The sequence below is a fragment of the Arachis ipaensis genome, chromosome B6, assembly GCF_059453495.1.
Source record: "Arachis ipaensis isolate K30076 ecotype BB chromosome B6, ASM5945349v1, whole genome shotgun sequence".
NCBI classification, from domain to species: domain Eukaryota; kingdom Viridiplantae; phylum Streptophyta; class Magnoliopsida; order Fabales; family Fabaceae; genus Arachis; species Arachis ipaensis.
Genome location: NC_142441.1, coordinates 146,517,683 through 146,532,048, shown reverse-complemented (window position 1 = coordinate 146,532,048; position 14,366 = coordinate 146,517,683). Strand labels below are relative to the sequence as shown.

The following is a 14,366-nucleotide window of genomic DNA, read 5'->3' as shown; positions in this document are numbered from 1 at the left end:
TTAATAAATATTGATTAATGCTGACTTAATGTATTCAATTGGTTTCATTTTCATCCCTCAACTGCTAAAGAATATTTACTCTAAAAAGCTCGTTAGTTATTGCATTTCCATTTCTTTACTTATTTTCTGTCATGTTGTAATAATGGAATTCCTCTTTTCAATTCTCATGTTTTAAATCTAGGTTACAATTGTTTAGGCCTTTACGGCACCAAGTATATACATCCACACGATCTATTAACAGAAATTAAAACCTAATTTGCATAAATAGAAACTAAAGAAATCAAGGTTATATTGTTTAGGATAAAAATAATTGCTCTTATTTGGATATTTAATATAAAAAGAGTGCTATAGAAAACTACAACTTTAAAAGGTTTAATATAATTTTATGATCCATTTAAAAAAAATGAATACTATATTATTATAATAACATATCAAACATTTTGATTATTATCTTATAGGCTGATTTTATTATTTGGAAAGTTTTTGTCCCATTCTAAAGTGAAGTTAATTAAGTGTAGCAAACAAATATATATATAGATAGATAGAAAGAAACTTTCTGGAATAATTGTGTTGGTTATTGGGTCATCCAGGTAGTGACAAATCAACTAAAAAATAAAAAATAGTAACCTACAAAACGACGATATATTAATAGAGAAAATTAGTTGCAATGGCAGGTGAGATGCCATTAATATAAGTTATCGTCATTCAAAGGTAATATAATTGAGTTATGATCTACGACACTATGACAGAGACATCAATTCATTTGTAAACATTTTATTTTGACTCTTTCTTCAGCAAGGATGGAAAATATAAATTTTTATTCTTTTGTGGAAATGCAAAGTGAATATATATATAAGAGAAAATACAAGTAATATTAATTTAAAATATATAATATAGTATCATAGTTTTATGAAATTATCACTTTAGCGTTCCCAAAAAAATTGAAATAGCTAAAAAGTGTACACAACACAAAGGATGTTTGAATCATGCTTAAACACTTTTTCGAAAAAACCAAATTAAAACTTAAGAAAAGTCATCAAGTCTTCAAACTAGTAAATACATGAAGATATATATTGGTGTTTTGTTGATTTTTAGCAAATTGATGGTGGTTTGATATTTAATGGTTTGGGAGCGAAACCTACTCCTCTTTGTAGGTACCAGTTTTCTAAAAGTGTATCAAAGCGTCTTCGATTAGACGGATAACGGGATAAAAGATAAATTGAAACTTGTAAATCAATAAAAGAAACAAATGAATAAGGTTTTCAAAAAGAAAATGTACTGAAATCGAAAAAGACTGCGTTGAAATTAAAAGAAAACAGTAAAATGCCTTCAACTGGGTCAAAGGGCTTTGACATGAAGACTAAAAATACAGAAATGTAAATTGGACATTGAAATTAAATGATACTTGGAAGATAAACTTGCTTGAAAAAAATAAAGTTTACAAGAAAATAAATTGAAAGAGTAAGAATATGGAAGGAACCCTACAGAAAAGTAACTCGATCGCAGATTCAGGAATTCTCTAGGGATATGAGTGTGCTTGAATGTTTTCTGAGTTAAAGTTCCAACCCTGACTTCCTAAGGTTTCCTAGTATTTATAGTTTACCTTCAATAACTAACAATTAATTATGATTAATTACAATTAATTACAAATTTGAACTTTTCAAATGCTTTCTCCTTGATAACTGCTCCCGCCACTTGATTGCAGACGTTTCCCATGATTTTCGCATGTGATAAAAGCCTTTAATTGTTCCACTACCGTGATTATTCGATCTACCTTTCGAATGCTTTATTCGATTCCCCATCTCGAATAACTTACTCGATTAGACCTATCAAATTAACAAATCACTCAAAATCCAATTGCCGCTCATTATTTTCAACCCACGCTTACGCGTACTCTTTCTCGAGAAGTTCTCCCTGACTCATTCCGAATCGACTTGCTTTCATCGAAAAATATTTTTCGATCAACAAATTGCCCCCTTGGATTAATGTGTTTGCCTTCAATAACATCATTAGAAGATAAAACACTTAATCCAAAACTGAAAGCGTCAGTTCTCAAATCAGTAATAATTACCATTTAAGCTCCTATTAATACTGACCCACTCGACACGTCTTCCGAGACTTGCGCATTCTCTCTCTACCACTTCGTCTTCTTCACTAAGTTACCTCTATTCATATCCCTTGCACAGTAACTGCTTACATTAATACTTTAAATTCATTATTCCCTCCTTTATTCAAAATCTTTCGTAACTCATTATCCATTGAATTCTCTTTACACCAAGAACTTCTTCACAAAAATCTTTAACCTTCCAGTCTCTTTTTCCTGCACTTAACCATGGCTGGTTCCTCTTCTCATGCCTCTACTCAAGATAAGGGTAAAAGTCCTGCAGTAGCACCGCCATCTCCACCGGCCCTTCGAATTCTTAATCAAGTCAATGATGAAGTCATTGATGATCCCCATTTGCAGGTCAATGATACCAGAATCCTCATCCCCTTCACAATTGGAACAGATACACATTGTTTCCTTGGACCGATTGAAACTCTTAAGAGAGCAAACAAAAAACTTCATTTCTTCCCTAATGTTGAAGGGGAAGATTTATTAATAAACCAGGCTTTTAACATCTCTCATTTTATTAACCAAAAATCCTTCAGAAATAATCCAAAAGTCAACCCTCGAGGGTTCAATTTCACAGCTTGGTACCAACGCCTTGAACCCACAAAAAGTGCTATCTGGGGAGCTCTAGAAATACAGAAACTATTAAGGCTTTCTCATTTCTCACTCACCACATACTCTTGGATGATTGGGGCAGTGATTTGTTCCTAGAATATGACAACTAACAACTTCCACCTTCCTTGCGGAATGATCGGAATGTCTCTTCTCGATGTAGTTGCCATTACAGGACTCCCAATAAATTCTCCAGATTGTACCCCTGACATGCAATCCAAGCACCAGTATAATGTTGTCTTCAATACCTCTTACAGTGAATTTATTGCCCATAACATGGGTGAAGATGGTACAAAAATCACAAACAGTGAACATGTAGCCTTCCTATTTTATTGGTTAAATGCAATCTTGTTCTGTTTCCGAAGCGTACAAATGTCAAAGCTCTTTCTTCCTCTGGCTACTCTTCTACATGAAGGGAAAGTTCTCAACTTGGCTAAACTTCTTCTAGGGTACATTTTTGAAGAGCTTGGTCAATTTGTTTGTGACCTCCGAGATAATAAGATAATCAGTGCAGGAGGTCCTCTCTGACTCCTTCAATTATGGCTTAATGTCATTTTTGAAAATTTTATGACAAAACCTGAAGGTGGCAGCACTGATAAACAACACATTGAAAGTTTTCGATTGTCCAACTACAAACCCAATTTTCTAAACACCCAATTAGATGAAGACAGATTCTGGGCTGTTTTCTCCCTTTTCCATTCTTGCAAAGATTTTGACAACGATCAACTCAATTTCACCCCTTTTTTGTGTCGTAATTGCGGCCCTGCCTGGCTTGATCGATTGCTTTTTTCCAATACTAATGAGGAGAATGAACTTGCAAATCGAACTTGGGCGAACCTATTGGCTGTTCAGGTAATACCAATAGGGTTACCACAGCATAGAAAGAAAGGTTCAAGATAACCCTGTACGCCCCTCACTTAACAGCCAGATAATTGGAGTTTTCTCAAGCTATCCCAACACCACAACCTCGACACAGTGATCCATTCTGCCACATTACTTTATCATCTCAAGAAGATTTCAACACCCGTCTCTCAAAAAACCAAAAACGCAGAGACCGCTTCAACTTCTTAATCTATGAACGCAGCTCATTCATCACCAAGTCTTGTTTCGAATGGTGTGCTACTTATTATTCAAGGTATACCCGTACCTTAGAAGACATTCAACAAACTGCTATTCGAGTGGTCCTTGTCGCTGAGAGTTCTCCAAAACGAACTCACAAAAGCAAAAGCTAACGCTGCTCGACCACCACCACACAAAAGCAGAAGGACTCCTACCAGAACTTCTCGAAAAGTAACTATTTTATTCATAACTTTTCCTTTTAACTTGAGATGTTCTTCAAGTTGTATTTTCTTAACCATATTTAATTCTGAACTTTTTACTAGTTGCTGCTGCCATCATCAAGCGAAAGCGCTGATGAGAGTAAACCAACCAATAAGGACACTCTTGTTGCCTCCTCTCAATCGGAAGATGCAGTCGATTCTGACCCTGGCTCTCAACTAGTACGAAGATCCAGACTTCCTCAGGTAACACAATTATCCTTACACACATTTTACTTTGTTTAAAATAAATTTTAAACTCATAACTGCGTACCTTTTATACTAGCCTATCAATGTTGCCCGCTCAACTTCATCCACTGGGGGCTCTTGACCAACCAATTCTACAACAACAACATGATCCACAACAATCCACATCACATGACTCAATTCAATTCACAGGCCCATTCAATCGATTCCAGCTGCTTTTCCACCTCTTCTTCATATAACACAGGTGGTTGATCTAACAACAAATTCCTTGCAGCACTCTCCAGAAGAAACAATACTTGAGTCAATTTCACCAAACAATCAAGCTGCATTCTCTGAAGAAAACCAGGCAGTCCCAGATTCTGACTCTGCTTCTAGAATTGCTGACACTACCAATTCAGATTCCTCTCGATCCAAGGTCTTAGAAACTCCTCCCAAAGTGCCTAGTCCTTCAGTTCGAGTTGATCTCCAGACTCCCCCTAGACCAAGTCCCGGAACAGCGAATGCTTCTACCACCCCTACAAGTGCCACCTTGGACGACTTGATTTCTATTTTAAATAAAGTTATCCAAGAAAATAAAGTTCCAGTGCCTGTACCAGCAATCTCAAGACCTGCTATATCAAGGCCTTCATTTGAACTAGATCCTGGCACTCGAGAACAACTTCGATCACTCATCTAGCTTTTGGATCATCCACCTACCACATGGGTTAATGGTTCGATTTTCAACCAACTCTTGGCTGATCTTTTAAATTCTTCCTTTGAACTCCCAACTAACAAACCAAATTCTGCCTCAATTCAAGAATTCAAACAACTTGTTAATGAGAACGTTGCATCTCAATTTCAACTCCAAGAGACTGAAACTGAAGAAGCCACTATCAAATCTAATACAGAAGATTGTTTTGCAAATGCTCAACCAATCCAAGCCTCTCGTGAGGAATTTGATCTGAGAATCTCCCATGCTATTTCTGTTCAAGCTTTTCATGATCAAGAAGAAGCAAGACTTGAAGCAGAATTAGCTCAGATTAAAGAAGAGCTTGCCACAATACGCCAAAATTGAGCTACTATAGCCAAACCTCTGGCAGCAGCCCAACAAGAACAACATCAGCTCATTCAAGAACTTGTCTGAATTGATACCAAGTGGGGAGAATATGAAAAACAACTTGAGAAAATTCAAGCTGATAAGTTCAAACAAATGGAAGTACTTTTAATTCTGGACAACAAAAGGACAAAGCTACGCTCTGATTTAGCAAAACTAGTGGCACCTTAAATTTCTTTTCATTTCAAGTTTTATATATATATATATATATATATATATATTTGTAATAACTTTCATCTTTTCTAGACTTATGCATGTTGAACTTCTACTTTTGCCAACAATAATATTGCTTCAAGTATTTTTCATTAATCGAATTAATTACTCTTTCTGATTCAATACCTTTAAATAAAATAAATGATATAAGTTTAGGCTCTCGTTCTTATATTTTTTAATATAATAAAATTATGTATTTATATATTTTAATAGGTTCAGATTGGCTTAACAGATCAAATAGGCTATTTTATAAACCTAAACGTAACTTATTAAAAAAATTTAAACTTTTAAAATAGCCTAGATCAGGACTTATTTTCTGTCAAACCAAATCTGACTAAACCAAATACAGGTCAATCTGTAGGCCGCTGGCCTTTTTCCACAAGCAACATATGTGGCCCATAATGAAGCCCATCATGGACTCGGCTTCGATGTTTTGCTGTTTAAGTTTTATTTCTTTCTGTCCAAAAAAAAAAAGTTTTATTCCTTTTAAGGACCCCAAAAAAAAACACCTCTTTTTTCCGGCTCCAGTGCTCCACTCAAAACTCAAAAGTGATTCCTTATGAAAAAAACAAAAAAAAAAAAGTGATTCCCTGACTTGAAAGGCTGTAATTACTAATTAGTAAATTACCAAACACGATAAAATCCTAAAAATCTTTTATTCTATTGTTGTTGGTTATTTATTTATTTATTTTATTAGATTTAATTACTCTGTTGGTCTCTATAGTTTTGTGAAATTTTCAATTAGATCCCTATACTTTTTTTTCGTTTTAATTGGGTTTCTGTACCAATTTTTTTTTCAATTAGGTCCCTCTTAAGTCTTAACAGTAATTGATTTAATTATATAAAAACCCAATTAAAAAAATTGGTATAGAAACTCAAATAAAAAAAATATATATATATAAAGATCTAATTAAAAATAAAATTTGATAAAATAACTGAATTAAAAAATATATATATAAATTTAATTGAAAATTTTACGAAAGTATAACACCAATAGAATAATTAAATTTTTTTATTATTTGGATACATGGACAACTAATAAGTAACAATCTAGTGAAGATTGAACTAAGAGAGTTAAGGAATTCGTTATCATAAGTTCATAACATACACAAAGGGGAAGTGCTAGTTTCAAACGTGACCAATTTTTCTCACTCTACAATATAATATGGGCAGTACAATATTTTGAACCATGATGATGCCGTACTGGAAGTGTTTCCTATCATATGCAGCAATGGAGCATGATCGTTGACTCCATCGGTTCACTTGGGCTTATGCAGTTTTTGTGCAAAATTACAATTTAACTCCTATGCCCTCAACCCTTGAAGCTACACCCCTATACGGTGCTATATGCGACTTGTTTATAAATAGTTTGAACGGATAAAGTATTAAATTGGTTTTTTACGTTTAGGTCTAATTCTATTTTAATTTTTAAAGTTTAAAGTATCTTATTTAAATAAAAAAATTATTTAATTTTAATGTAATCTTGTTGTAAAGTCAATTTTAAATAATTAATTCGAGAGGCACAAGATCAGTCGTGAATGCATCATCGTAAGCCACTTACTTTAGTTCAAACACATGGAAAAAATCATTGAGAATTTGCTTTCCACAAGGAACAAAGCATCGTCACCTCTACCGTCAGAGAACTCTCCTTAACAATAGAAGAGTTTGGTTATATAAGTTTTTCATATCTAAAAATTAAGTTTCATTAATTATTTAACATTGACTTTATAGCAGGACTAAATTAAAACTAAATATTTTTTTTAAATTTAAATAAAACACTTTAAATCTTAGATATCAAAATATATAGAATTAGACCCAAACATATAGGACCGATGTAATCCTAATTAAAATTTAAATACCCTCTTATTTCATGTTATATACTTATATGCACACCACTAATCAACTATTATGTTCAGTACTTATTTGGTATTTATAAAGTATGTTTTATTATATTATCATAAAAAAATTAAAAATATTTAATTATTTAAAAAATAAGAAATTTAATTATTTTATTATGATATGTTTGAATGCTCTGATAATTAACAGCTTTGTTAAAAATATATGTAAAATAATATGTATAAATATTAACAAATTAAATACGTAGTAAATAATTATGTGGCCAAGTACATTTAAGTTAAAATACATAGTAAAAATTTTAAAAAATTAATTCAGCATTACCTTTAATTAATCATACGAATACAATAATACAAATAATTTTAAATTTTTTAAATATGAGTATATTTATTTATATTAGATTGAATTAAATTATTAATTTAAATTATATTTATCTAAAATTTAAATTAAAAATTTATAATTTTAAATTATTCGAATAATATTAGATGAAATAAAAAAATAAAAATCAAACCAACACAATATTATCTAAAGTATGATATCCACGTATCAAATTTTAAATGAATTTTTACATATCTTAAATACATTTAAAATTTTAAATGATTAAAAAAATCAAATGAGACTATAACATATTTCGAATACATTGAGCTGAATTTTTTTAGCTTTGTTTCGAGTACACAACGATCTAGATATGCACATTGCGGATACAAATCATAGGTACACAATATTTATATTTATATTTATATTTTTTTAATTTATAACACATCATGGATACATAATATTCAAATTTTATATATAATTGTTTTTTACTCTTTGTATCTTAGATGTGTAATAACAATAAAAAAATAAATAAATACACTTCTTAATACGCATATTAATTATAAAAAAAGAAAAAACTTTTTAGTGTGATTCTTTTTCTACCTCTATTTATGAAGTAGCTATAGCTAGACTCTTGAGTGTGCACATTAATTTCTTGAAGCTTGCAATTACATCGTACCCACAACGCCACCCATAACTTGGGAGTTGACCTTAGTAATATTTATTCTCACCCTCTCTATTACAGGAGTAGCCAATTTTTTTATAATTTGCACAACCTAACTAGCTTCAACTCTAGATGATAACTATTAGAAGTATGGGTCTTACGCTATGTTAAGAAACTAATAAAAGAAAATTTTCATTGAAATTTATTTTTATATATATTTCTAATATGCTTTTAAGATATTGATTACTTTAATTTTAGCATTGCAAGTAAACGAATTACAAGTCAACGTTCATTCATGTTCAAGAATAAAGTCAGTCCTAGATTCTTATTATATTATACTATACTTTCCTAAATATTATATAACTCATTAATGTCACATAAAGATAATTTATCAACTGTATATACTTTTTTTTAAGGTTTTTTTTTTATTTTTTTCTTTTTTTTTTCCAGAAGAAGACAACGATCACGTATATAGAGTAGAAGAGAATACTTAGACATAGATCAGGACGATATAGATAATAAAAAAAGAAGAGGACAAATAAAAGTAACAAAATAAAATTAAAAGAGACGAAAAAGAGAATTATTGAAAGAAAAAGTAAAATAAAGATAATATGTGTTGCCTTGACTTTTAGTTAGTCATTCTTTTTAAATATTATATAAATAATTATTCTTAATAATTTAATACAAAAAGTCTTTTCTAATAGTAGTTAACTCTCTCTATTACTCTTTTAAAATATTTTTTCCTTTTTTGGTTTACCTACGTCCTTGTGCGAAATTGCTTGCAATTTTTTTTCCTTTTCTTTTTGGTATAGAATATTTGTTTGGAACTCTAGCTAATTAAACTTAGTTACACATTACTCTTCTGTTTTTTGTCCCCCTTCAGTTGTTTGTTCATTTGAACCCCTACGAAGCTTGTAAAATCAAATTAATAAACCTAGAGCATATAATAAGATTAATATTAATAAAAAATTACATTTTTAATAAATATAAAATAAATATATTAAAAAGTTTAAATTTTTTATATTTTTAATAAAAAATATTTAGTTTATATTCTTAAGACACAACACACAAGATAGATAAATACATAAATTTAATTAAATATTTTAACCAAATTTCATTTCTTTTTGTGTTAAACTTTTTATTCGTCTTAAATAAAATAAAGAAGTCGCACAGAAAAAATTGTAGCTCAAACAATGAAGTTAGTGTTGTTTATGTATATCTATTAAAACTACCGAATTTTTGGTATGTTTTACTTTAATTTTGTTTCATCTAAGATTTAGGGTGTTAAAATGGGCTAAATTTATTGAGTCTATTTATCCATTTAAATGGACGGATTTTGTTTCTAAAATTAAGTTCTTTTAAATTTTGGGTTAAACGTGCTGAGCTCGATTAACCCAAAAAAATGACGGGTTAAACGAGTTAGTCTGCGAGCTAAATGGGTGGTCCATTTATTTTTTATATTTTTTTTAAAAAAAGTAGTATTTTTAGCTGATATTTCTTTCGATCCGACTCAAAAATTCGACCAATCAATTAAAAAAAAATATTTTTTAAAGATTTTTTTACCTAAAAATGATAATTTTTATCAAAATATTTTTCAAAAAATAAAATAAAAGAACCATCAGATTAACTATAAACGGTTTGAGTTGAAAAATTACGGTGCGCGAATAAAACAAATTTAAATGGTACAGTCCATTTAACCCACAGACTTAACGAACGGAACTTAAATGAACTAAACTAGCCCGTTTGATAATCCTACTAAAGTGGAGACAACAGAAGAAAAATAAAAAATAACAAAAATATTAAAGAACTACTATGAATCTGCTTGCTGGAAAAGAAATTGACATTCCATGGTTTTGGCGGAAAAGGAGGTTAGTGTTGTATTGTTGTCTCTCTTCTAGTCTTCTTTTAAGAGAACATGCACCTCGATTCTTGAGACTTTAATCGCGTCTCGTGACCCTGGGAGAGACTTTTATAGTTTATTAGTTTTGATATTTACATTGTCTTCTATATTTTTTATGTATTAAAAATCATTTTTATTTTTGTATTTTTTTCAATTTTTTTAATAAAAAATACATATAATGTTTATATTCCCTCATAAATTTGTCATCTCATTGCGCATGGCTTCAAACTTTTCATTTTTGTTGTAACTGATTATCTCATTGGATCTGTCGTATAAATGAATAACAATACATTTAAAAAAAATTTGGGATCACAAAAATATATACAAAAGAATCGAAATTTTAATATACACACTAAAAATAGTTATTAACAATAGATAAAAGTAATTTATTGTTGGTAGAATTCTGTTTCTGTCCCTGTGTATTATTCTTTTGGGTGAGTGGGGGTGAAAAATTAAATAATTTTACCTTTAAAAATAATAAAAATTTAATATCCAAAGATTGGGATAATACATGTCAGGTTTCTGATTCACGGAAAATTGAAGAATATGATAAGAAATTGACATTAACTTGGAATTCAAATAATTAAACAAAAGAGACATTAATGTGAGTACACACATATCTTATAAAATAGACGACGAAAGAATTATTTATCTAAATTCTCAGCTGTTTATGATTTTCATGACGCTACTTTTAGGAAAAATAATTATTTCCTTCAAAACGATTTTTTAGCTTTATTTTTAAAAATATGATTTTTTTTTTTGGATTAACAGCAAGTTCGCCGCCCTCCCCGACAAACTCTATAATTTATATAGAGTTCGCCATCCTCCCAGCTAATTCTATGATGAGTTCGGAAATAAAAGGAGGCCTGTTGGAGATCAAGCAGTCACAACTTCTCTAGTTACTTTCTTCTTCCTTACTGTTAACGTTATAGCTACGATGTCAGGAAATCCATTGTTATCTATTCATTACGATGGTGAAATAGTGTATGATGAAAAATGTTCAATTGTCTTTAAATCGGGCCAACCGATAATTATGTATATGACAGCGAAAGTCAACAGTTTAACAGCTTTGAAGAGTTTGATATTGCATGCCCTCAGATAGCAGGATTCTAAAAGGGTGAAAAAAATTTACTACAGATATCCGACCGAGTTAGATGGCAATTTGTTTTATAAAAGGTATATTATAGTTGTGTTGTCTTTGTCTCTGTTACAAGTATATTTATCAGACCATCGTTGTGAGCGATATTTCTATTGTTTTGAATTAGGTACCGGTTGCGTGACGACGAGGACGTACGGCTTATAAGGTCATGGCACAACCGATGGACCAATATTCATCTGTTGGAGTTATACATGTTTCTTGTTGACTTTGGTGGCCGAGGATCATCTGCAGATACTGTCAATGATAGTCCGACGGGTGGCATTGTTAGACGAACTATCAGAAGAACGATGGTGGATCTGAATATGCCACCTGAGGGTAGTCAGGAGGGGTCTAATGTTGAAATTCGTAACGTTAATTCAATGGATGACGGTCTTGAAAGTCATGACGGTTCTGCTATCAGAGATCCGATGATGGAGCAGTATGAAGTCAACCACGATGATGGAGAGGATGCTGAAGAAGAAGCACCTGAAATCCCTGATGATGGTGACGAGGAAGAGGAGATGAACTACTACGGTGACACATAGATTGCTCTGACACAATCTGCCATTTCTCAACCATATTACCGGCCGGATCATTTCACTAGGTTGAATCTCGATGCAATGACATCGGATTGGTCGTTTACCCAAGGAGATCCTAAAGAAGACCCAAGCAACGAGTTTGTGGATGGACAACAATTTGGGAGCAAGGAAGAAGTCATGTTAGCAGTTAAGCAGTACAGCATCAGGAGGGCTATGAAGTACAAAATAGTAGAGAGTGACCATTGGAGGTACAATGCAAGATGTATCCAATTCGGACCCGGTTGTAATTGGAGCATACTTATATCATATTGCCGAAAGCAAGAAAGGTGGGAGGTTAGGAGATACACTAGGCCTCATACTTGCATGCAAACTTCGATGGGGCAAGATCATCGTAGGTTGGATTTGAAGGTCATTGCACAACATATTTTCACGATGGTCAAGGCCGATCCAGCAATCAGCATCAGGGTTCTACAAGGAGGTGTAGAAAATCATTTTGGTTACAAGGCGTCATACAGAAAGGTTTGGCTTGCAAAACAGAGAGTCATCGCTAGAATATATGGCGATTGGGAAGAGTCGTACAAAGAGCTTCCTCGTTGGTTATTCGCTATGCAGATGTACTTGCCAGGTAAGATTTATTTCCGGTTTATTTATTCACCGTTAATTAATTTAGCTGTGTTCAAAAAGCTGACTAATGTATGTCCAATTTAGGTACTTGAGTGCAGCTAGTGACACAGTCGTGGCCTGCCTCCACCGACACTGTGATGTTTCATCGGGTCTTTTGGACGTTTCTACCGTATGTTGAGGCATTCAAGCATTGCAAGCCATTTATCTCTATTGATGGCACCCACCTATATGGTAAATACGGTGGAACTTTGCTTATGGCCATAGCGCAAGACGGCAATACAAACATTCTGCCCATTGCATTCGCAGTTGTTGAGGGTGAGACAAAGGAGCCGTGGTCGTTCTTTCTTTCGTACTTACGGGAGCATGTTACACCACAACCAGGGGTGTTAGTGATTTCAGACAGACACAAGTCCATTGATGGAGCACCGAATGCTGAAGGGAGTTTATGAAAACCGCCTCATGCCTTCCAAGCGTTTTGTACAAGACACATTGCAGCCAACTTCATGACCCACTTTAGGAACAAAGAGTTGAAGAAGGTTCTTATCAATGCAGCGTACTCGAAGTCGCATCGTGAGTTCCCTCATTATTATGGCCGTCTGAGGGGCGAAAACGTAGCTATTACAAACTGGCTTGAAGAAATGCCACTGTCACAATGGGCACAGCATGCTGATGAGGGACGTCGATTTGGTCACATGACGACCAATATCTCTGAGTGTATTAATGCTGTTATGAAGGATTTCCGCAATTTTCCAATCACGGCTCTTGTTAAGTCAAGTTATTTTCGTTTGGGTGAACTTTTTGCAAGAAAGGGTTGCGAGGCACTGGCACAACTTCAGGTCGGTGCTGAATTCTCACAGACATTGATTAAGGCCATAGAATTCAACTCGAAGCACGTGAACACTATGAATTTTTACCAGTTTGATCGGTCCAGGACAAACTTCACGATTGAAGAGTTAGCGGCAGTTTCGGGATCTAGACGACAGAATTATCAGGTGCTACTTGATGAGGAAAAGTGTGATTGTGGGTATTTTCAGGCTCTCCATATTCCTTGTCGTCACGTGCTTGCAGCTTGCTCTCATGCAAGGCCTGATTGGAAGCAATTTGTTCACCCTGTGTACCGCATGGAGTCAGTCTTCAATGTTTATAGATCAGAGTTTTGACCGATAGGATACGAGGATGACTGGCCATCGTATGACGGATCCAAAATCCATCCCAACCCTCAGATGATGAGAGCGAAGAGAGGTCGGCCCGTGAGCTCCAGGATTCGTAACAACATGGATGTGTGGAGCATAATGGGGAGAAGCGGTGCGGATTGTGTCGCCAAATTGGGAACACGCGGAGGACTTGCACCGCTATTGGTGATGGAGGTGCATCTTCTAGTCGACGGTAGTCGTAGTTGTTTTAAATAAGTTAATGTACGCATGAACTATAAAGTTATATGTCGTGAACTATAATGTCATAAACTTATAAACCATTACAAAAGTTGTAATTTGTCAGCCGCCGTGATATATAACATAGTGACGTATAATATCATACATAACTACTGTTTTCATCATAACTAACATAACTAAGTGTTGGTCACCCAGATCGAATAACTCTGTGTGCGCCCACTGCAGGTACCATGTCATATACGGGAGGGACGGACGCATGTCTATATGATGATATATCAGCAAACGATGGTCGGCCCGAGCATCCCACATCTCATGCCAGCCACCAAGCAGATGCGGGAACTACTCGCCGCGACCAAATCTCCCATCCAACCTGTTCATGTCGTCAATGTT

The 14,366-nt window shown here is 33.3% G+C and overlaps 2 protein-coding genes across 2 annotated transcripts; both read left to right on the top strand.

The window, feature by feature from the left end:
• Nucleotides 1-12,042: 12,042 nt before the first annotated feature.
• Nucleotides 12,043-13,034, top strand: LOC107647650 (uncharacterized). The gene is made up of 2 exons (XM_088491146.1): nucleotides 12,043-12,586; nucleotides 12,679-13,034. Exons 1-2 carry the CDS (start codon nucleotides 12,043-12,045, stop codon nucleotides 13,032-13,034), a joined length of 900 nt encoding a protein of 299 aa, XP_088347272.1.
• Nucleotides 13,035-13,088: 54 nt separating this feature from the next.
• Nucleotides 13,089-13,745, top strand: LOC148563073 (uncharacterized). The gene has a single exon (XM_088491145.1). It carries the CDS (start codon nucleotides 13,089-13,091, stop codon nucleotides 13,743-13,745), a length of 657 nt encoding a protein of 218 aa, XP_088347271.1.
• Nucleotides 13,746-14,366: the final 621 nt, after the last annotated feature.

Bases quoted from the DNA above. Each gene is read 5' to 3' on its own strand.
- LOC107647650 (XM_088491146.1), top strand. From the start codon at position 12,043: ATGACATCGGATTGGTCGTTTACCCAAGGAGATCCTAAAGAAGACCCA. The intron at 12,587-12,678 runs GTAAGATTTATT...TAGGTACTTGAG, and splicing joins TATGCAGATGTACTTGCCAG to TGCAGCTAGTGACACAGTCG.
- LOC148563073 (XM_088491145.1), top strand. From the start codon at position 13,089: ATGACCCACTTTAGGAACAAAGAGTTGAAGAAGGTTCTTATCAATGCA.